Raw genomic sequence first — 23579 nt, 5'->3', positions numbered from 1 at the left:
GGATCTTGTTATTGAATGAACAATATTATTTTATTATTGAATGAAATTATTTTCAGAAAGATCGCGTGGATATCATTTCTATTTTATCTATTAAGATTTGGTTTACATATAGGACCTAGAATCGTAATATCCTATTTTAGGGACGCGTGTGCAACTATAATATAAAAAAAAAAGGGTAGAATATAGAACGGTTGTGTAAGGAAACTGCTTTCTATTTTTATATTAAACAGGAAGTATATAATACGCCTATGTACGCAAGGTGTTATGTATCTCAATATTTAACAGGAAGAATAGAGGATGGTTATGTACGGAAGGCGCGCATTATTATAGAGTATAAGAGACGGCTATGTACGTTAACCGTTCTATATTTCTTCTTTATTTTCTGATTTTAGGAAGGGAATAGAGGACGCTTATCTCTTATCACTGTACTTTATGACTAGCTATATAAAACGCTTCTTTTACCCGTTTTATAAACTTTATAGCGCGTTAAGTTGGAAAACGCCTCTAAGGCGTCCTATAAAGTGTATTTCAACAGTACTCTATGCCCTTTTTTGTATTAGTGAGGGTCGGAAAAGTCAACTAACCAAAAAAAAAAATTCTAACTAAACTAACTACCAAAGGACAAACATGGTCAAGGAATGAGATCAAACACCAACAATAATGAAACAAGTATATAAACAACAATTAAGAATGATGATGCACAAGCAAAGCATGAATGAGGGGTTGGTTAGAAATAGATCCCCAAATGACTCCCGCCTTGGATCAATTCTTAGAATAGTTAAATGCGAACTCTCGTCCTACACACAACTACCCTTCGGTCACGATTAGGCAAAACCAAACAATAGTCAACTTAGGTCACGGTCCCTCGATATTCCTAAAGTCCACTACCCTAAAATCCAAGTCATACACAAGTAGCTAATTTGCATACAACAAAGTTTGAGTATGCTCAAACAAACAATAATATAAATTTAATCGTGCAACATCACCAAATTCGAACTCAATTACCTAAATCAATCATTGTGAGGTTTTCACCCAAACCCTAACCAATACACTACTCAATCAATATAAAAACACAAAATTTATAGAAATTAACAACTAAAAACATGATTCTAAACATTAATCTAAGAAATAAAATAACTAATCGAATCATGAATCATTAAATTAAAAAAACAATTAAACTAATAAAAACAATAAATGAAACAATAATTAAAGAAATAAATGAGAGGAAAGAGTAAGAAATTATCATTGAGTGAAGCTAAGGAGTTGTTCAAATCTCTCTAAACTATACTAAACTAAAACCCGAAAATAAGAGAGAGCTAAGACTAATTATGTACATGGTAATGAATTTTGACCCAAAAATGGGTATTTATACTAAGAGCCTAAAATGAAAAAAATAAAAGAGAGAAAAAGAAAAAGAAAAAGAAAAAAAAACTAAAACCAAATCAAAAGAAGTAAAAGGAAAATAAAATGAGAAAGAAAAGGACCCCCGCCATGTAAACAATCAGCCCCCGTAGCTTTTCTTTTCCAAAAAGCCCAAAACTTTCAGACCCTTCCATTTCATTCTTTGTCTCATTCGTTGCTCAGTACTCACTCAAGGGAATTGTCTTCTCAGTTTCGCATCCTCATTAATCATCAACCATCATCACCATCATCATGGTCAATCAATCATCAACGGTTCTCAATTTCAACATCACCAATCTCAACCACCGAACCATTGATCAAATCTCAGCCGTTGAGCTTCATTAATCCGTACAAAAATCCACTTTGAGCTTCATTAATCCGTACAAAAATCCGCGTTCAAATGTTCGATCAAACTTAATGGAGGTTCGGCCGGACTTCGTTCAAGTTTGGGCGAACTCAAGATAGGTTCGACCGGACCCGACCTTGTCAGGAACTTTTTTAAATCTTGGGTTCGGTCGAACTCAAGCCGGGTTCGACCAAACAAACTCCTCTGTTTTTGCTCTGCTTCCTGGGCGATTTTGGGCTGAATTGTTGTGTTGTTGGTGCGTGAATTGGTGTTGTGGTGATGTTGGCTGACAATGCAATGTTGGTCGATGGAAGGGATGTTATGATTGGGCTTTGATTTCAGCGAGTGTGGTGGTTGCTAGTGCGTCTGGTGATGGAGAGGAGGCTGTTATGGTGGGGTGCTGGAAACATGATATTTTTGTTGTGGATAAGTGTGGTGTAGGTTAGGGCTTCAAGGGTAGTGTAGTTTTGGAGATAGGGGCTGCAGCTTGCAGGCTTGTTGATTGAGTAAGAGTTGACTTTTCTTTACCGTATATCATAATTTGCTCGGTCTTGAAACTACTCGCGCCCAAAGACTTTGAATATGCACTCGGGGTACCTACACAAAAGTAAACAAAGGATAGGGGAGAAACAAAATAAAATAAAATAAAACGAAAATAAATAATAAAAACGAGAGTGACTTAAAAGAAATAGAAATTAATAACGAAAATAAACCAATTAATAGAATAACCTATAAAATTATTGAAATAAAGAAAAATAAATAAATTAAGAAAATAAATCCTAAAAACTAATAAAAAAATTCCTAATTAAAACTATACTATGTTATAAATACTCAAAACAAGAAATTAGGGAAAATGAAAACTAAAAATGCTAAAAATAAAATAAAACGACACAATATAATGCCTAAATTACTACCCTTTATGTCACTCATCAAATTCTCCCAAACTTGAGTTTTTGCTCATCCACGAGCAAGGCAATGAAAGGCAAGGGAAATAAGGTAGAAATTTTGAGCATAATGAATTATTAAAAAGCTAATATAAGGAAATAAAGAAAATAGAAATCGAGGAAAAATATACACTAATTCACTATCGTAGGAATCGCGGTTGCATTTAAGCACATGAAACAAGCCCTTTAAACCCCAAGATCGCTCAAGGGGGCAAGTGGGATCTCGCAAGGGTTTCCCACAAGATTAACCCATAACTCTTATTACCACAATTAAGACATTTCGTCCAAAGTCATCTCATCAAGCATGGTTCACCAAATATGATCGATTTAAACAAACTTTTAAAGTATAACCATCATCAAGATGCATCCACAAGTTAGGAATATGGGGGATAGACTAATCTAAGGTGCAAGAGAAACACAATCAAAGCATCGAATCATCAATTAGGATCACCAAGGCGTCAAAAAGTCACAAATTGTTCTCAAATGGATAAATTTGATCACGACCACCTAAAATGCGCATCGACTCCCCTAAACTTGACGTTTGCTAAGAGAATCTTGGATCGTAAGATTAAGAAATTTGAGTAATGGGTCTAGAGTCTTGATTTTTGAGCCGTAATGACATTCATCATCACTAAAACTTTACTTAATAAATCTTCAAGTTCCCACTCAATCATCTAAACTAACCCACTTTCTCAAGGAATTGTGGTATTTACCACTTATTGACTCTTTTTTTCTTTTTGTAAATTTTAATAGGCTTATTATGCATTGTGGGCTTATTGGCGCCACTTATTGACTCGGACTTGACACTTTGGCTTTCGCCTTGTGGGCTCAAATGCACCACGTATTGGACTCGAAACATTAATCACAATCATTTTGTTTACAATCTGATTAACTCTTAGCATTGGTCTTACCTAAGAAATTGGAATGTGCACCAAAGGGAATTATGGTAGCAAAGAACTTCCAAAAGATAACAAAATAAACTCTTTTCAAACCAAAGCTCACCATTTAGAATTATCGACAACCTTTTCAAGTAGAAACTCAATCAACAAAGATTAAGCTATCCTAATCGCCCTAACTCACACATGCAAAAATCAGACGGAAATACATCTACTCAATTATCCAAATGACAAGCAAGGGAATCCACGTTAAAAATCATCAAGATTCTTCCTTTGGATAAGCAAATTATTTTTAGTGCTTTAATTTATTCAATCACTTGAGAACTTTTTGGAATTTCTAAGCTTTTTTGGATTTTTTGTGATTATTTAATCAAAGAATTGAAAGAAAAGATAAATAAAAAGAAATAGATAAAGAAAATATTTTTGGATTTTAAATTTTATAAAAAAAATTAAAAATAAAGAAACGAAAAGACCCAAGCTAGCGAAAGCGATCCCCCCAAGCTAGAATTAAGCATTGTCCTCGATGCTTGAAGCAAAGACTCAAGGGAAGGGAGGGGGAGGGGGAGAAAACACGCATTCAACCAATATGCATAGTTCCGCAAATCACAACACATTAGAGAAAGAGAAATGGAAGCAACCAAATCAACAATTTCAACCATCCAACCCCATACTCCATCAATTCATATGCCCAATCAACCCATGGAGTAATAAAAAGAGGGAGAGGAAGGACACTACTGGATAGTAGGTGGGTGTAAGTACCCGGAAATGATCCATTTTATCCATTTGAAATCAACTTTCTCCAAAATTATGCTTTGCTTCCATATGCTATCGAGAATGAGCATTTATTCCACTTAAGTACCAAAAACAAAAATTGAAAAGAAACATAAGTAATAACAAAAATAAAGAAAAAGAAAGCAATAAAGCACGGGTTACTTCCCAGGAAAAGCTTGTTTAAGGTCCCAAGCATGACCTTTCTAGTAAATAACAACTCAAAGATCGCAATAACTTGTCAAATTCACTAGAACACATTTCACAAGATATTAAGTTTGCAATGACAAGATGCAACATATGCATAAATTATCTTACAACTCTATGCCAATGAGGAAAAGGATGCCTAAAAGAAGAAGGATCAAAAGAAAAAACAAGAAAATAAGAAAAAGAAGAATCAAAATAATGAAGTGGAAAAGAAATAGGCAAACTCTCCTCAAAACACTCTTTTTGGTTGGCAAATTCACATTCACCCTCAATTAGAATCGATTTGAGCACTTGAAAATAAAAAGGAGCAAAGAGATTTTTATCACCATCATCGAGGCATTCACTCAAGGAGGAATGAGTAGGAATATAATTCCCAATACTCAATTCCTCAATGTTATGCGTCATAGGTGGTAAATTAGCCTCAAATTCATCTCTTCTACATGAAGCATCCCGAATTGATTCATTTAGAAGGTTAAAGACTTCTCCCATGCCTTTTACGAAAGTTTGGCATGCATTCTCAAAGTCCTTAATGAAAGAATTCATTTTAAGATTTTCTTGACAATACAAATGAGTTATGAAAATGCGAAACTCGGAAAATGAAATGACTGATTCGGATTGCCAAGCATTAAGGAACTCATTATGGAGAAGCTCATGGTGGAGAGACGTGAAATCGTCAAATGTAATCGATTCACAATTTTGAGAGATAGGGATAGTTTCCATATTTTAAGGAATTTTCAAAAAGAAAAAGAACAAAACAAAACAAAAATTATGCACAAAGACCTAGACTCATCTAACTAACACAAACAAATGCAAACCGTTGTCCCCGGCAACGACGCTATTTTGATCAGGGGAAAACTAGGTCGTTACTAGAATTCCTAAATCAAACAAAAACCTAAACTAATCACTAAACGCAACTAAAGAGACAAGTAAGGGTTGAAATCCAGAAGAACTAAGGTGCACTAGATTATGCTAATCGATCAATAAGCTAGGTCGGAAAAGTCAACTAACCAACTAAAACTAATCTAACTAAACTAACTACTAAGGGAAAACATGGTCAAGGAATGAGATTAGACACCAACAATAATGAAACAAGTATCACTACTACAAAACATGCCCTTTTTGGACGCTTGGTCTTAGACGCCAAGGGAAGTGATTTTGCGGGGGAAAAAAATCCCGTGTGGCCACGACGCTTTTAACCGTCCACAACTTTGTCGAAGCTTTAAAGCGTCGAAGAAGACGTCCCTAATCCACGTAAGAAGCACATGCTGCGAATAACTCCAGAATTTTGTGAAAATCAAATCGCGCTAAAAAAGAACATTATTTTTGAAACCGCCTAACTTGCCTAACTCCACGACTCATCCCTCCCAGCCCACGACTTTCAAACCCTAAAGTCATCTTCTCCTTCTCTGATAATCGCCAATCCTCTCGCCATTAATCCTCTCGCCCTTTTCTTCAGGTTCGTCCACCTTTAATCCAATTCCGCCATTAATCTGCACTGTTTATTATTTTTCATTTTTGTCAATTTAATGTAATATTTCCAGTTAATTCTTCGCTAATTTATTCATCTTCATCCTCTCACGAGTCACAGTGGTGGAAAATCGCGTTGTTAATAATCAGTTTTTGTGTGTTGTGGGCTTGAATTTTCAAGGTATGTACCATGTTCTTCATCAAATTTTACCCTTCTTTCAAATTTCTTTGAAAATTTCAATATGATTGTTGTATAATTATGATTGTTGTACTATTTTTCAATTTTCTTTCAATTTTCAATTTGCTGAGAGTTTCGCAGGGCTTGTTTATATTTCAATTGCTATATTTCAATTTGAGATTGGTTGTTTGGCTTGGGCTGAAACAGTGTGTTATATTTGGTTAGATATGCAGAATTGCAGAGTATTTTTATTTTCTGTGTATAATCGATTTCAAAATGTGGGGAGTGGGAATTATAGCAGTAGCAACAGTATTACATTGCCAAAAGTTGTCCCCAGTTTCTTGCCATTGGGATCCACTAATAACAAACACAACCTAATGTATATTGTTGCAAAGTTTGGGAGTTCAAGACTTCAAACTTCAAAGTATAGCCTGTATAGACAATTTGGTTTTATGCAAGTTGGAGCTTTTGTCTTGAAATCGCGTAAATAGATGTTGGTTATCTTTTGAATGCGAAGCATGATTATTTTTTTAGTCGTTAAATGACAGTATATATACGTACACTATTAATCTGTTGTTGTTTTTTGTGCTTTGATTCATGAAAAGTGTGATTGATTTTATCCTTTGTGCTTGTTTATTTCTTAAATCGAGTTCTTATCACTCACCTTTGTATTCACTTTAGCACCCATAAAGAGGTGACTTCTCTTTGATTAAAGGTTAATGATTTACAATACATCTCAGAGTTTACATTTCGTCTTTGGTTTGTTTTACCATTGATTGTTGTATTTATATTGGAGATTGTTAGGCCACAACTAAAACACAAACGTCTTCTAAACTTTGTTTTAGGCCTGAGTATGCTATTAGTTTAGCTATATGTTTGCCTTCCCAAAAGTAATAATGATGGCATCTATCTATGCATATATGGTGTTTATAAGAAAACTCTGACATTGATTAACATGTGTCAAACAAATTAACATCTCAAGGAGTATTCAATATCAGGCCTAATAGCTCCTGATTTTGCTGAAAACCAATAAGTATCTGTCAACACTAATTAATGTTAATCTTTTGGCTTTTTGGTCATTCACAATGACTAATTATTTTCCAGAATTTTAGCTTGCTAAATTTGGTTCAGTTTTCTTTTTACTAAAGTTAATTCATAAGTTGAAGAGATCTTGCCTAATTTTTGGTTTGCAATACTCGTGTTATTAACTGTATTCTCCACATGGCTAAGCCTAATAAGTTCTTGGTTGAGTGTTAAATAAACACTCTGGTTTGTGTGTTTTACTTTGGTTTGTGTATTCTCACAAAGGCTATTGCTTTGTTTAGTTCATGTTATTTTGTTGTATGTATTTTTGCTTACTTTTGGTGGAGCAAAATTGTCTGTGTTGTTAAGATTGCATAGGCTGCAATTAGAAATATATTTTATGCAATATATTTTGATCAAACATAAAGTACGGAGCAATTAGATAGAGACATCATAGACTGCACCTGTTGTTCAGTTTATTTGGCTTGATTTTTCATTTGTTGTTTTCTTGATGTGAGCCACAAATGCAGCGCGTGTTTTAGATGTAAATTTTTGTTGGGATATTTTTTAAAAAATATCTGTTCATTTGCTAAAAGAGGTAGTGTTTCCACTCAATCAAAATAAATGACAATAAAAAGAGGTAGTGTTTCCATAGATAAAGATTCTTTAACATAGTAAAAACACATCCTTGTTTGAGTCAAACATAAATTTATACATAACAAAACAAAAACTTTATTTATTGTTTTCCATTTCAATGTATCTGCAAATGCCTCGAGGAAATAGCCATGTTTTGGTTTTGGGGGTTTTCACCATCTGTGAACCTATCCACTTGATATAATGTCAATAAATGCGTCTTATGCTGTTGTGCCCGTCCATGGGATCTACAAATGATGTTATTCATTGGTATTACACTATTACTCCGTAGTATTTTATTTTATTTATTTTTTACTTATATGTTGGCTGTTTGTATCAATTTGTTGCTAGGCTCTTACTTTTCTTCCCTCCTCTTGTTTGGTGCTTGTTCCTTGCAAGTTGTTTTTGAGGCATACATTGCTGTGCTTGATCCTTGCCATTTGTAGTGATTTGAACAGTTGTGAAGTGTGAACAAGGGAATGATGGAATCACATAACTAGAGTATATATATACATGCATTAAAATCTCAATAGTCAATGCAGTGAGGGGGAATACTAAAAAATGTAACTGAAAATGTCAATAATTGGGAATGCTTAGGAATAAGTAATGAGTTACCTAATATTCAATATGGAAATACTAATCTGTTTCTTAAATCTTTTCAATTTCCTATATCAATGAAATGGTTTAAAAAGAAATACTGAAGAACTGCAGAATTAACAGGTTTGCAGCTTACGTTGTTGTTGGAGTGCTACCTGCATGCTGCTATAGGCTAATACATTTTGCTGCTGGGTGTTGTTTTTAGTGCCAGTTGTTGGCAGGTTGCAAGACCTTCAAATCGATAGAATTAAGTTTCGTGAAAAATGCCAAATTATCTAATAAATGTATTTTTATCTCCAAAATACATTACTATATAAAAATCTACTTGCGCCGTTCCATAAGGATTTTACATTTATGGTAGTTTGGCACGTGATTCCCATAATTTATCTAGAAAATCTTGTATACAATGGTGTTCAACTTTAAAGTTACAACCTCAATTACCTTAAAATTTGAATTTATAGTCTTTTTAAATGCAAAAAAAATAAATTTTTTTTAGTCTTGTCGTGAAAAGCACTAAGGGGCTTTTGGTTCACCTAAAGAAAGGGAAATTGAAAAACGTGTTTGGTTCATCTCCCAACTCCCTTCTTGTTGCAGGCAGCATTTCTACCATCTTCAGTCGTCATCTACAGAGCTAACTACTATAAAATATATTGCCAACCATCTTCTTTTCTCCATCTCCACCATTTCCATTGTCCATCACTGCTATCTTCCTCCATCCCCACCATCTTCCATCATCTGGCTTTTGGTGATCGGATTTAACCATTGAAACTCTATATCGAGAGCTTCAATAGTCGAATTTGACCATCTCAAAATCATCTCTTTCTCTCACTGTTAATGGCAAAAAACTAGCAGATTTGATGTTTTATTCGATTTTTTTCTTGGGTTAGTTTGGTAATTTTTTAAGGTGGGTTGTCCTCAATTTCCATCTTTAGTAAAGTATCACTTGTTTGAAGCCTATTCTTCATAGCAAGCCATAGTCAGAATCTATTCTTTGGGATTGAGTATCTGTTCCAAACACCTTTGCTCCACTGCATTTTCTGTTCTTGGCCACATAAGTCCGGTATAGGAACAATCCAACTGAATGCCAGAGTTGCAGACAGCAACATAGGAACAATTTTATGCTAACTTTCTGAATTTGGCCAACTTTTTAGTGCAAGTTAATTTAGAAGTTGCAAAAGAAAACAAAAACATTAATAATAAGAATTTATTCATATGTGATTTTGGTCTAAAAAACATAAGCTTATGGAATTTTGTTTTGTCAGATAAGGTAAAGCATTAAAACTACAGTCTAAGTATAGTTAATTTTGTTTTGGCATTTTGAGTTGGTGTTGCTGCTTCTGTCTCCTTCAGTCTTGTTGGTGCAGTTGCTTCTGTGTTCGTTGTTGCTGGTCTGTTGGTTTAATCGTGTGAGTGAGGGCTGTTGATGCTCTATTATTGTGTGCAGGTTGTGTATGTTGTTGCAGCTTTGTGTGTGCCTCACAATAAAAATTATCCAGAATGTAGAATGTTACAATGTGAGAATGTCAGTAATAAGGAAAAAAACTGAAAACTTGAATGAATTAGGAGGGACAGTTGGTGGTCCAATTGCAGTAACCTGGAATCCAGATTTCAGCATATGCCTGCAGTATGATTTTTATTTGGTAGCTGCTTCCTGCTTGCAATAATATTTTCTTTGTGTATTTATTTTTATTTACTTGCAATATATCTTATGGATGATTTTGCGTCTTGATTTTCAGCTCGTTGCGTATTTAATTTATTTTTGTTTTGTTGATTCAATTGTGGTGTTTAACTAGTCGTTCTTGTTGCTTTTGTGAAAAGTTGCTAAACAATTTATACTTGATGATCATGATATCAACTTGTTAACCTATCTCATGGGAAAAATACTTAAAAAAATGTAGAGATTATAGTTGCAAAATTATAAACCATGGTCAATAACTTTTGTTTTGTATGTTCTTTATATGTTATGAGAAAATAAGAGAAATATTATGTACAGATCACCCAAAAAACTAAACGAGAATGCGATGTTAATTATTTTCAGATTAATGTGGTTTAATGGTTCTTTGTTTTCTATAAGTGTGTTTATTTATAATTATAATTTTTTTTCTTAGACATGGATACTAATTGGATTGACTTACGAAAAGGGGATAACCGTTATTATAACGGTTGCATGGAATTTTTAGAGGTTGCAAAGGAGACTCTTCTAAAGGGAAAAACTCGATGCCCGTGTAATAAATGCAAGTTAAATAAATGGTTTGACTTAGGCGAGGTAGGAGGACACATTTTATTTAAGGGTTTTTGTTGTGGGGTTTTTCCGGTGAGATACCTGGGAGGTTTCTTGGTAACTTTTACAGATTAAACAAGATTGTATTTTTATAGAGAGAGAAAGTAGAGAGAAGGCAGAGCAGCAATTGCTCTAGAATGTATTGATTGTGACCCCTTTTTCTAGGGAAGTGGGAATATTTATAGTACTAGGTTTTTGGGGGAATGACCTAATATTCCCCTTACATGATTGGCTGGGGAATGGGAGGAGGACACGTGTCCTTTCTCCTTACAATTCTCTGGTCTCTTTTGGCAATAGTGGGCTGTTTGGGCCTATTGTGCTTAGTCATTCACTTGGGATACACTAATTAAGCCCCTTTCCAGGTATAGGTGTTATACATACATTTATACACACTTAAATACATACATTGTAGATACCTAGATTAATACTCATGCCTCGGAGTAGACTTCGTATGATTTCTGCTTAGGGGGCGCAATACGTGCCATGTGTCACGTCCTCATTGGTACACGAAGGCACGGTAATTTTGCCCACAACATTTGCCCCTCAAGAAGGGCATTTCTGGAAACACATTCCGGGTATCGCTTCTTGACTCTTGTTTTGCATCTTCATCTTTGGGTCAGGTGTTGAGATGGTGACACGTGTCACCTTTCTCCATTTTGCCCCTCCCTATATATAGAGGTGAGGGGGGTAAATTTCATTTTTTACATTTCATTTTCACAGAGCTTTCATAGGCGATTTCCGGCGTGTTCCTACCACCATCAGGCGATTTCCGGCCACCACGAGACTCATCCTTTTCCTCGTCACACTCATCCTGTTCTTCGTGAAGTTCGTCCCGTTCTTCGCGATACTCATCCTGTTCTTCACCAAGTACTTCGCAGATCTTTCAAGGTTAGTTTTCGCCATTTTTGTTATCCTCTTGACATTTTTCTCTTTGTTAGCGGCCGACCTCTTAGTACTAGGTAAGGGTTTAAAGGTTTTATTTAAGATTTTTCCGCCGTTCATCTTTTGTCGGGGCGGACGTCCAATCGCGTCTTTTTCTTCATTGTTGGTCACCCCTAAGCCGTGCTTCGTTCACTATGCAGAAGGCATGGCTAGAACCAAGCAAACGGCAGATCCGACGCGCCTGCGCTTGCGGGAAGAAGCATCGACACCTCCTAGGGAGAGATATTCTTCCACCGCCTCGGCAGTCGACGAAGAATTTGCCGAACTCTTTCAAGAGATCGACGAGTACGTCGAGGCGGGGGAGCAGGCGGCAAGCTCGTCGGAGGGTAGAGCGAGCCAGGCAGTGGGGGAGCCAAGCGTCGCTCCATTGTCATCGGCCGCCGAGGAACAAGAAGCTGCTCCCCAGCTTATTAGGCCCAGAGGACGGGAGGAGGCCCAATTGCTTCCGTCAGAGATTCACCCAGACGTGGGCTGGATGCGGTGGCTAGACAGGCATGGAGCCAAGATGAGGGATGACCTCTGCGTGGGGGAAGGGTACCAAATGCGCGTGCCGGCCGGTCTGGACTCGACCGTCAGCCTGCTTGCCGAGGGAGAATTCCCTGTGTATGTCGCGTCAATCAAACTCGGCATGAGATTCCCTCCACACCCCTTCGTTGTGGAGGTGTTAGATGGTTTCAATATTGGGGTGGCCCAGCTGACCCCCAACTCATGGGCGGATATCTTTGGCTACATTGCCAAATGTGCACTGAACGACGTGGAGCCGTCCTTCAACGCCTTTCTGCATCTGGTCTCCCTCTCTCGTTCCCCCAGTGCCGCCAAAGGGTGGTTTAATCTGAGCAGCCGTGGTACCTACCAGACAGTGGTCGGCAAGCTCAGCAAGTGGCATATGTGGAGGAAGAGGTGGGTCGTGTTTTACACTGACGACCAGGAGATGTATGAGAGAATGAGCCGTTGGAACTGTGACGCCAACTTCATGGATCGTGACGAGCCCCTTCCCCCCCTTACTGCCGAAGAGTGGGATCAGATAATGGTCCTGTTCAGGGCCAACACTTACCACTTAACAGTGGATAAGAGTTTCCATGTGCCGGCCGAGTGGTTGCCGCACATTAGCCAGTTTCGGAACGAGGCCTTTCTAGCGGCCGTAGGCTTAGGATATTCCATGACTCGAGGTTGTATGCCAATTTATGTGCCGTTCCGCGTTGGTCTATTCATTTTTTCTAACTTTGGATTTCTTTTGTTCACAGAGGAAGGAATGAGCAAGCTATCGGCGGCGGATATTGGGAAGGGCGATATGACCGATTGGATGGCGGACATCTATGAGGCCAAGATGCAGAAAGCCAAGGCCGAGTTGGAGGAGAAGGTGAGTATTCTCTTAGGTTGTCGTTTTTTTTTTTTTTTTTTTTTGCAAGTTAAACTTCTCCCGTCCAGCGTCTACAGTGGACGTCTTTTTAGTGACGAGCCGATATCCTGATATCTGACCCGTGTTTGCTAAGGTAGGCCTCGTCACTTTTTATTGACGGGCCCCTTAGTTAGTGTTTTTTCAAGTGACTCGTGATTGATAGGGTACGCCTCGTCCTTTTTGGGACGGGCGTCCTTTTTAATGACGAGCCACTTTTCTGCGATTGACTTGCACTTGATAAGGTACGCCTCGTCATTTTTAAGACGGGCGTCCTTTTTAATGGCGAGCCACTATTTATTGAGTGACTTGTGATTGATAAGGTACGCCTCGTCATTTTTAAGACGGGCGTCCTTTTTAATGACGAGCCACTATCTTGTGAGTGACTTGTGATTGATAAGGTACGCCTCGTCATTTTTAAGACGGGCGTCCTTTTTAATGACGAGCCACTATCTTGTGAGTGACTTGTGATTGATAAGGTACGCCTCGTCATTTTTAAAACGGGCGTCCTTTTTAATGACGAGCCACTATCTTGTGAGTGACTTGTGATTGATAAGGTACGCCTCGTCATTTTTAAAACGGGCGTCCTTTTTAATGACGAGCCACTATCTTGTGAGTGACTTGTGATTGATAAGGTACGCCTCGTCATTTTTAAAACGGGCGTCCTTTTTAATGACGAGCCACTATCTTGTGAGTGTCTTGTGATTGATAAGGTACGCCTCGTCATTTTTAAGACGGGCGTCCTTTTTAATGACGAGCCACTATCTTGTGAGTGACTTGTGATTGATGAGGTACGCCTCGTCATTTTTAAGACGGGCGTCCTTTTAAATGACGAGCCACTATCTTGTGAGTGACTTGTGATCGATGAGGTACGCCTCGTCATTTTTAAGACAGGCGTCCTTTTAAATGACGAGCCACTACATGGTGAGTGACTTGCGATAGATGACGAGGCCTAATATTTGACTGTCCTTTCTTTTTTAGCAAGCTAAGGACGCGGCTAGGGCGTCAGGGAAGAAGAAGGGGACGACTCTGTCCCAGCTGAAGAAGAGAGCTGTGCCGGCTGGCTCGGAGACTCCGAGTACCTTCAAGAAGCCAAAACCCCTACCTCGCCGTCTCGTGAAGAAAGACGAGTCGAAGGTTGCTGAGGGGGGATGCCCTGATGACGAAGAGATGGGCGTGGACAAGCCGTCTCTGGTGGTGGACTTGGTGGAGGACCCTCTTTCGGGAATCCCGGCCGACGTCCGCTCTTAGATACTGGCGGAGGTGGCCCGCCGAGCTAGGTCTTCGGGCGGTAAGTATTATTCGAACGTCGTTCAGACGTATCGAGCCTCCTCTGGCAGTTCTTCTTACTCTCCGCGTCATCCTAAGGCCATTGTTTTTCCTATAGCCAAAGACAAAGGGAAGGATGCAGCTGCTGCCGAGGATGAGAACGTACCTGCTACTCCACACTATTCGTCAAAGGATAGGGTGGCTATATGCCGCAAGGTTTTTAAGGCCGTCCCCGCTGAGTATGTTGCTTCTCTTCCTGGCCGCAAGACTGACGCCCAGTTTGGTGCGATCCAGGCCACTCTTCTCGACGTAAGTCTATTTCCAACTTGCTTGTACTTGTCTTCCCTTTTAGAGTCATTTACTAATATGTAGCTTCTTCTGCAGTTGTTCTGCCGCATGGAATTCTGCAAGAGCTGGAAGACCCGCACTGCTGAGGAGCTCAAAGCTCAGGTGGCTGAGTCCACCCACCATGGTGACTATGCGTTCAAGTCCATTGAAGAGGTCCGCCTGCAGATGCAGACGACCATAGACCTTCAAGCGAAGGAGGTGGCTGCGTTGAGATCTGACAAGGCCGAGCTGCTTAAGAAGATCTTGGCGCAGGACAAGGACATGGTGGCAATGGTCGAGGAAGCCAAGACAGCGGCGGCGGAAATACGGGCGCTTCAGGACCAGTTGCGGGAGTACCCTCAGGTCAAAGAGGCGGCTGAGGAAGCCGAGCATCTTCGTGGGGAGCTAGAGACGGCCAGATCGCAAGTTCGCACCTTGCGTGAGCGTCTTCTGGAATCCTATGATCAGGGGGAACAAGCGACCAAGGACGCTGTTAAGCACGCCTGGGAGAGCCACATGTCAGAGTATGATCTTGGGTGGTTCCAGCGGCGAATGGAGCACAGTGCCGCTGTGTTGGCTGCTGAACGTCTTGGTCAGCCGCCCCCTGAGTTTGTATCATCTGATGACGAGGACGATGCGGCCGCCCCCTGATTTGCTTCCTTTCCTATTTTTTTAAAAAAATTTTATTCAAGCGTTCCAGTGCCTAAGGGCAAAAACAATTATGTTGTAAAGTTTTGGCGCTGATGGCGTCTGTATCATTGTGCCTGCTGAGCACACAACAATTCTCTTTCTTTTTCCTGGTCAGGAATTCTGAGCTACTTTCACACGCCTTTCTACGGGCGTTGTTTTATAAGTAAATAGGTTTTTTGATGTTTCTCCTATCTCGCATTTACTTGCTCTTCATAATTTGATTATTCCCTGATCAATAGGCTTAATAGGCTTAATCAATAGGTATGGTTGCCAAGGTGCATCCGAGTGTACACTAAGCACGTTAATGCCGCAGGCAACTGAGTAGGCGCTAGGCCCTACTTTGGTCGTCACTTTCTTTGGCGAGCGTGTCTATAACGATATTGATTGGCGCAAGTCAATCAACAGGTATGATTGCCGCTAGACATGCTCGTCAAATGGACTGTACAGCCAAACGTTCGTGCCACCTAACTTTGAGCAAACAACCTTTGTTTCGAAGTTAATCGTGCCGCTGAACTTTTGAGCGGACAACCTTTGTTTCCAAGTGGTTGGTGCCGCTGGAAACTGAGCATGCGCTAGGCCCTACTTTGGTCGTCACTTTCTTTGGCGAGCGTGTCTATAACGATATTGATTGACGCAAGTCAATCAATAGGTATGATTGCCGCTAGACATGCTCGTCAAATGGACTGGCCGGCCAAACATTCGTGCCGCCGCGCTTTTTAGCAAGCAACCTTTGTTTCGAAGTTAATCGTGCCGCTGAACTTTTGAGCGGACAACCTTTGTTTCCAAGTGTTTGGTGCCGCTGGCAACTGAGCATGCGCTAGGCCCTACTTTGGTCGTCACTTTCTTTGGCGAGCGTGTCTATAACGATATTGATTGACGCAAGTCAATCAATAGGTATGATTGCCGCTAGACATGCTCGTCAAATGGACTGGCCGGCCAAACATGCGTGCCGCCGCGCTTTTTAGCAAACACCCTATGTTTCAAAGTTTCGAAGTTATACAATTAGGCTTTGTTTCGAAGTTAATCGTGCCGCTGAACTTTTGAGCGGACAACCTTTGTTTCCAAGTGTTTGGTGCCGCTGGCAACTGAGCATGCGCTAGGCCCTACTTTGGTCGTCACTTTCTTTGGCGAGCGTGTCTATAACGATATTGATTGACGCAAGTCAATCAATAGGTATGATTGCCGCTAGACATGCTCGTCAAATGGACTGGCCGGCCAAACATTCGTGCCGCCGCGCTTTTTAGCAAACACCCTATGTTTCAAAGTTTGTTCATGCCGCTGGGCTTTTGAGCGAACAACCTATGTTTCAAAGTTGTTCATGCCGCTGGGCTTTTGAGCGAACAACCTATGTTTCAAAGTTGTCCATGCCGCTGGGCTTTTGAGCGAACAACCTATGTTTCAAAGTTGTTCATGCCGCTGGCACGTATTATGCTGTACTGGTCGGCCAGCGGCTTGCTTATATTAGGAGGGTAGTTGGATAGGTGATCAGCCTACAACTTGGTGCTAATCTGGGCCACTACTTAGGCTTCAAACAATTAGTCTTGCTGAGTTTTTGCTAATCTGGGCCACTTCTCAGGCCGTCATACAATTAGGCTTTGGTTATGCATTGGAGTGTATATGTTTATATTCATTGTGCGAACAATAAATATTACGAAACAAATAGAGTAGTATTATTTATAACTTTGCAAGGCGAATTTAGCCGGTTACAAAAGTAATTACTACCCTACTATGACCATTAGAGGCCGCCCCTTGGGCAATGGATCGTGGTAAGTAACACAAGGCTTAGCACATATCTTAGAAGAAATATTTCTTGAGGTTGTCGGCATTCCAAGTGCGTGAAATAGGGCGGCCTTGCATGTCTTGAATGCGGTAGGTTCCATCTCTAACTTCATCATAGATCTCGTAAGGTCCCTCCCAAGTGGGCGTCAGCTTACCTTGTTCATTTGCTCGTCCTGTGGACTCCATTTTTCTGAGGACAAAATCTCCCACTTTGAGCACTCTATTAGAGACTCTCTTGTTGTATTCTCTTGCCATCCTTATCTTGTACAGCTGTTGCCTGAGCGCTGCATTTCCTCTAACCTCGGGCAGAAAGTCCAAGGCTGCTTTCATTGTCTCCCAGTTAGCATTTTCGTCATACAGCATGACTCTCAACGTTGGCTCACACATTTCTATGGGTAGGACAGCCTCGGCGCCATAGGCTAGCAAGAAGGGTGTTTCACCGGTTGAATTCTTAGCCGTGGTGCGGATGGACCATAAGACATTTGGCAGCTCATCAGCCCATAGACCTTTGGCTTCGTCAAGCTTCTTTTTAATTCCTTCAGAGATAATTTTGTTGAACGCCTCAACCTGACCATTGGCTTGGGGTCGTCCGACTGATGCAAAACAGGTGTGTATACCGTGATCTGCCAGCCACTCTTTCAGCTTAGGCGTCTCAAACTGGGGCCCATTATCGAAGACTATAGCCTGTGGAATCCCAAAGCGAGTCATGATGTTCTTCCAAATGAATGCTCTCACATCAGCAGTTTTTATGTTTTTGAGCGCTTCTGCCTCCACCCATTTGGTGAAATAATCTACGGCAACGATGACATAACGCCTTCCTCCTGGTGCGGTCGTGAATGGGCCTAGGAGATCCATCCCCCATTTAGCAAATGGAATTGGGCTTATAATGGGCGTCAGAACTCGTGCCGGTTGATGTATTAGGTGAGAAAAGCGCTGACATTTGTCACACTTCTTGACCAGTGAGATTGCGTCCTCCTTAAGGGTCGGCCAGTAATAGCCGGTTCGAAGTGCCTTTTCAGCCAAAGCCCTTCCACCAATATGCGAGCTGCACAACCCCTGATGAAGGTCTTCTAAAATTTCCTGCCCCTTCTCAGGTGTTACACATCTTAACAAAGGACGGGAGTAGGCCTTTTTGTAGAGGGTGCCGTTCCACATTTCAAACCAAGAACATTTCTTTTGAAGTTTTGCCGCTTCCCTTGAGTCTTCGGGCAAGACTCCATTCATTTTGAAGTTTACTATGTCATCCATCCATGTGGACGTTCTGTCAAGAGTTTCCACTTCCATTTGCTCAACACTTTTGTGCTCTTTTACCTCCCAGAACACGTGCCGAGGGGTATCACAAGACGCGGAACTTGCCAACTTTGACAGGGCATCAGCTTGGTTATTTTCCGAGCGAGGGACTTGCCTTACTTCAAAACTTTTCAGTGGCTCTACTTCCTGATGGACGGCCTGCATGTATTTGACCATAGTCGGATCCCTAGCTTCGTAGGTCCCATTAACTTGGCTCACAATCAGTTGGGAGTCAGATAGTGCTACAATCTCCTCGGCGCCTGCCGCCTTACACATTTTAATTCCACAAAGCAGGGCTTCATATTCGGCTTCATTATTTGACACCTGGAAGTTAAATCGCATAGCATATTCAAAAGTATCTCCTTCTGGGGAGTGACAGATTATCCCTGCTCCACATCCATTCTGTGTGGATGAGCCGTCTACATACACTGTCCACACTGTGCTTGTATTCTTGGCAAAGTCTGGCCTCGTCATTTCAACAATGAAGTCGGCACATGCCTGCCCCTTGACAGCTTTCCTCGGCTCATAGGTGATATCAAAGGCGTTCAGCTCTATTGCCCAATTCAGCATTCGTCCTGACGCCTCCAGCTTTGTGAAGGGCAGTTTGAGCGGCTGATCGGTGTAGATCACTATTTTGTGAGCTAAGAAATAAGGACGGAGCTTTTTGCTGGCCATGAACAGAGCTAAGCCAAACTTTTCCACTGTAGGATATCTAACTTCAGCATTTTGAAGAACATGACTGACAAAGTATACCGGCATCTGTATTCCCTCCCTCTCTGTCAGTAGAACGGCACTCAACGAGTGCTCGGACACGGCGAGATACATGTACAAAGTCTCTCATAGCAAGGGACTAACAAGACGAGGCAAGGTGTGTAAGTGCTCCTTTAATCTGACCAATGCCGCCTCGGCCTCGTCCGACCATTCAAACTTGGCCTTCTTTCTGACAGATCTAAAAAAGTAGTGGCACTTGTCTCCAGCCCTGGAAAGGAATCTGCCCAGGGCGGCCAAGCAACCTGTGAGCCGCTGGACCTCCTTCACTGTCTTTGGTGAGCTCATATCAATTACTGCCTGAATTTTGTCTGGGTTGGCTTCAATTCCTCTTTCATCAATCAAGAAACCTAAGAATTTGCCTGCCGTCACCCCGAACACACACTTCTTAGGATTCAACCTCATGTTGTAAGCTCGAATAGTCTCAAATGTCTCTCTGAGATCAGTTATATGCGCCGCCCTCAGCTTACTTTTTACGATCATATCGTCAATGTAAGCTTCAATATTCCTGCCGAGCTGCTTAATGAACACAGTGTTAATAAGACGCTGAAAAGTGGCCGGTGCATTTTTTAACCCAAACGGCATCACCTTGTAGCAGTAAAGGCCTTGTTCAGTAACAAATGACGTTTTCTCCTGGTCGTCAGGCCACAACGGAATCTGGTGAAACCCTGAGTAGGCATCCATAAAGCTCATCATGGCATGCCCCGCTGTAGAGTCGACGAGCCGGTCAATCTTGGGCAATGGGAAACTGTCCTTTGGACATGCCCTATTGAGGTTGGTGTAATCAACACACATTCTCCAGGTACCATTAGGTTTTTTGACGAGGACCACATTAGCAACCCAGTCGGGGTACTGACTAGGCCTGACGAACCCAGCCTCCATCAACTTCTGTATTTCCGCGGCTGCTGCCTGATTTCTATCTTCCCCATGGTTCCTTTTCTTCTGACGAACCGGTTTAACGTTTGGGTCCACATTCAGCTTATGGACGGCCACAGCAGGGTCAATACCCGGCATTTCGTCCACCGTGAAAGCAAAGATATCTTCAAATTCTCTCAAAAGGTGGACCAATTCTGCCGCCAGCGGGTCGTCAGGAGAAATCCCGATGGGCACTACTCTGTCAGGTTTGTCTGTGTTTAAAACCACATTGAAATGGGCCCCAACAGGCTCTGGGCGTCTCTCTTCCATGTGCCCTGCTGAGATAGTTAATGTTTCTTTGACGACCTTGGGTTGCGTGTCGCCACATTTTCGTTTGTTGCTCGACGTCCCTTTCTCTTCACCCGTCCCCCATGCTTCTGGACTCAAGGTGGTTAGGTAGCAATCTCTAGCTTGTTGCTGGTCACCATGTATAGTGCTGACGCTCCCATCGTCACAAATGATCTTAAGAAGCATCAGATGAGTCACAATGACAGCCTTTGCCCTGTTCAACGTGGGACGCCCCAAGATGATGTTATATGCCGTCAGATCTTTCACTATGAGAAAACGGACATCCATTTGCCGAGATTCCTTTTTATTTCCCATCCTCAGAGGAAGGGTAATTATGCCGACTGGGTGGATGACACTACCTCCGAAGCCTATAATGGGATAGTGGATTTTCTCAATTTTTGAGGGATCATGTTGCAGCCGATTCAAGCACTCTAGACTAATTATGTCCGACGAACTTCCTGTATCAACCAAAATACGCCTAACCCTTAGGTTAGCTACTTTTAACTCAATTACCAAAGGATCGTCATGCGGGGTGGAGATTTTCCCACGGTCGGCCTCGCCGATTTCAACTTTTGGAAACGGGTCAACTGTGGCCTTGCCGGACAGCATCACTTGTCCCAATCGCTTGGCATAATCCTTCTGGCCCCTCATGGTCGGCCCGCCGGCGGCCAATCCTCCTGAGATGACTGCCACGCACTCTGGGTCGGTACGATTCCCATCTTCCTCCGAGGGAGGGGATTTGTTTTTCTTGTAGAAGGGTTTGCCAGAACCTCCCGTGTTCCTGCTGATATAACTTTTTAAGAACCCCTTGGTGGCTAGGCCATCCAATGCCCTTTTCAAGCTCTTACATTCATTGGTGTCATGCCCAATGTCACTGTGAAAGTGACAGTACAGTTTGGGGTCCCTACTTTCTGGTGGTGACTTCATGGGAAATGGACGATCAATGTCATATTTGGACCCGACGTCCATCAGGATTGTGTACATGTCTGTGTTATACTCGAAACGCTCCCGATCATAAGTTCTGGGCCGTTTCTGACCTGCCGCTCCGGGGGCCCTGTCTGATTCTTTTGCAATAGCCCACGTCCCGTTAGGCCGGTTCTTCTTTTCAAATTTCTCCTTTTTTGCCGCTAGCTCGGCGTTATCACTTCCTCTGGGGTCTTTCGGGACGCTGCAAATCTCTGTTGCATGAATGAAGGCCTCCGCCTCATCCAGCACTTCTGCCATTGTTCGGACGCTTTTCTTTACCAGATCAAACTTGAAAGAGCCCTTTTTAAGCCCTCGAATGAAGTTATCGAATGCAACACCATCTGGCAAATCCGGAATTTGCCCTGCCTCTAGATTGAATCTCTTCACATAACTCCTCAGGGACTCGTCCTTCCCTTGCTGAATCCTACTCAGATGCATGCTCGTCTTCTTCTCTTCCTTGTGAGCCATGAACCGAGTAGAGAACAATAGCTCGAGCTCCGAAAAAGAGCGAATAGTTCCGGCTGGAAGTCTCTCGAACCACTTAGAGGCTACTCCTTTGAGTGTGCCCGGGAAATACTTACACCAAGTTGAGTCAGTTGTTCCTTGGACATACATGTGATGCCGGTAAACCAAGAGGTGCATGTCCGGATCTGTGGTACCATCGTAAGCATCAATGTTGGGCGGCTTGACTTTGGGTTCCCTCGGGGCTCTCATGATAGAGTCTGCAAAAGGGGTGGTGTGCCCTAGGGCCATGTTGGACACCCCCTCCTGAATGTGATATACAGGGTCTTGACGCCTGGAGTAAGGTAGCCGCAGGGAGGACTCGCGTCCGCGAGTTTGACGGGTTGGACGGGTGGCCCCTGGACGTGCCTGGCTCAGATGCGTATAAGTTGGATGAGGGAGAGGTCTATCCGGCATGACGGGGGTTGACCCGGTGTCAGAAAGTTCCGACTCAGAGTCGGGCAACTGCTCTGCGCGTGGCTGCTCACGTCCTCGGGACGTTTCTCCGACCAGCCGCCGTGGCATTCGGCGTGGTAGGTAAGACATGGTCTGATTTGGCTGACTTGTTGGCGGCTGTCTCCTTAGGTCCTCGCCTGTCAGCCTGGTCCAGACATTTGGGGGGCGTAAAGAAAGTGTTGGCCTATTGCTTGCCGGCCTCTCATGATTTGCAGCCACAGCAGTGGTGTAAATCAGCATACTCTTCTGTACCTCAGCATTAACTGTCTTCCCTACATCAGCTTGGAACTCAGCCAAAATAGCCCGAAGAGCACCCACAGAGACAGGCATATCAGGGTTCTCCTCTATTACCGTATCCACCCGAGGATCCAGGTGTCCTCCAGGAGGGGTGCGATTGGCCTGGTCGTCCTCCTCGCTGAGCACCTCTACCTCGGCAGTGTGACGAGGGGTGTGCCCGGCCGCAAATGTACGTGCGGCATCTTCAGTGATTCTTGTGGCCGGCGTATGATGTTCAGTCGGCATTTCTCTTTCGAGGGGTGGCCGCTCTACGCGTGTAGGCCGCCCAGCATCGTTGTCCTGTCGTTGATCTTCCATGTTACCGTACCTCCCCACAAACGGCGCCAAATGTTGTGGGGTTTTTCCGGTGAGATACCTGGGAGGTTTCTTGGTAACTTTTACAGATTAAACAAGATTGTATTTTTATAGAGAGAGAAAGTAGAGAGAAGGCAGAGCAGCAATTGCTCTAGAATGTATTGATTGTGACCCCTTTTTCTAGGGAAGTGGGAATATTTATAGTACTAGGTTTTTGGGGGAATGACCTAATATTCCCCTTACATGATTGGCTGGGGAATGGGAGGAGGACACGTGTCCTTTCTCCTTACAATTCTCTGGTCTCTTTTGGCAATAGTGGGCTGTTTGGGCCTATTGTGCTTAGTCATTCACTTGGGATACATACTAATTAAGCCCCTTTCCAGGTATAGGTGTTATACATACATTTATACACACTTAAATACATACATTGTAGATACCTAGATTAATACTCATGCCTCGGAGTAGACTTCGTATGATTTCTGCTTAGGGGGCGCAATACGTGCCATGTGTCACGTCCTCATTGGTACACGAAGGCACGGTAATTTTGCCCACAACAGTTTTTATAAGAATTATAGGCAATGGATTTTCCATCATAGATTTGAAGAGAGTAATACCTTAGAGATCCCTAATGATCAAGAAAATGTAGTTGGCCGAGATGAT

The 23579-nt window shown here is 42.0% G+C and overlaps 1 protein-coding gene across 2 annotated transcripts; it reads left to right on the top strand.

The window, feature by feature from the left end:
- The first annotated feature begins 13995 nt into the window (after positions 1-13995).
- On the top strand, positions 13996-15600 carry LOC130459466 (uncharacterized). Of its 2 annotated transcripts, XM_056826842.1 has the most exons (3): positions 13996-14370; positions 14467-14657; positions 14733-15600. In XM_056826842.1, exon 3 carries the CDS (start codon positions 14745-14747, stop codon positions 15324-15326), a length of 582 nt encoding a protein of 193 aa, XP_056682820.1. In that variant the 5' UTR covers positions 13996-14370; positions 14467-14657; positions 14733-14744; the 3' UTR covers positions 15327-15600. The 2 variants fall into 2 exon arrangements, with proteins under 2 accessions (XP_056682820.1, XP_056682819.1); XM_056826841.1 differs by having other exon boundaries at positions 13996-14657.
- Positions 15601-23579: the final 7979 nt, after the last annotated feature.

The sequence above is a fragment of the Spinacia oleracea genome, chromosome 4, assembly GCF_020520425.1.
Source record: "Spinacia oleracea cultivar Varoflay chromosome 4, BTI_SOV_V1, whole genome shotgun sequence".
Taxonomy (NCBI): domain Eukaryota; kingdom Viridiplantae; phylum Streptophyta; class Magnoliopsida; order Caryophyllales; family Amaranthaceae; genus Spinacia; species Spinacia oleracea.
This window is presented reverse-complemented; position numbering and strand designations above follow the sequence as displayed.

What these genes read in the sequence shown, in the direction of transcription:
- LOC130459466 (XM_056826842.1), top strand. Translation starts at nt 14,745, where the DNA reads ATGGAATTCTGCAAGAGCTGGAAGACCCGCACTGCTGAGGAGCTCAAA.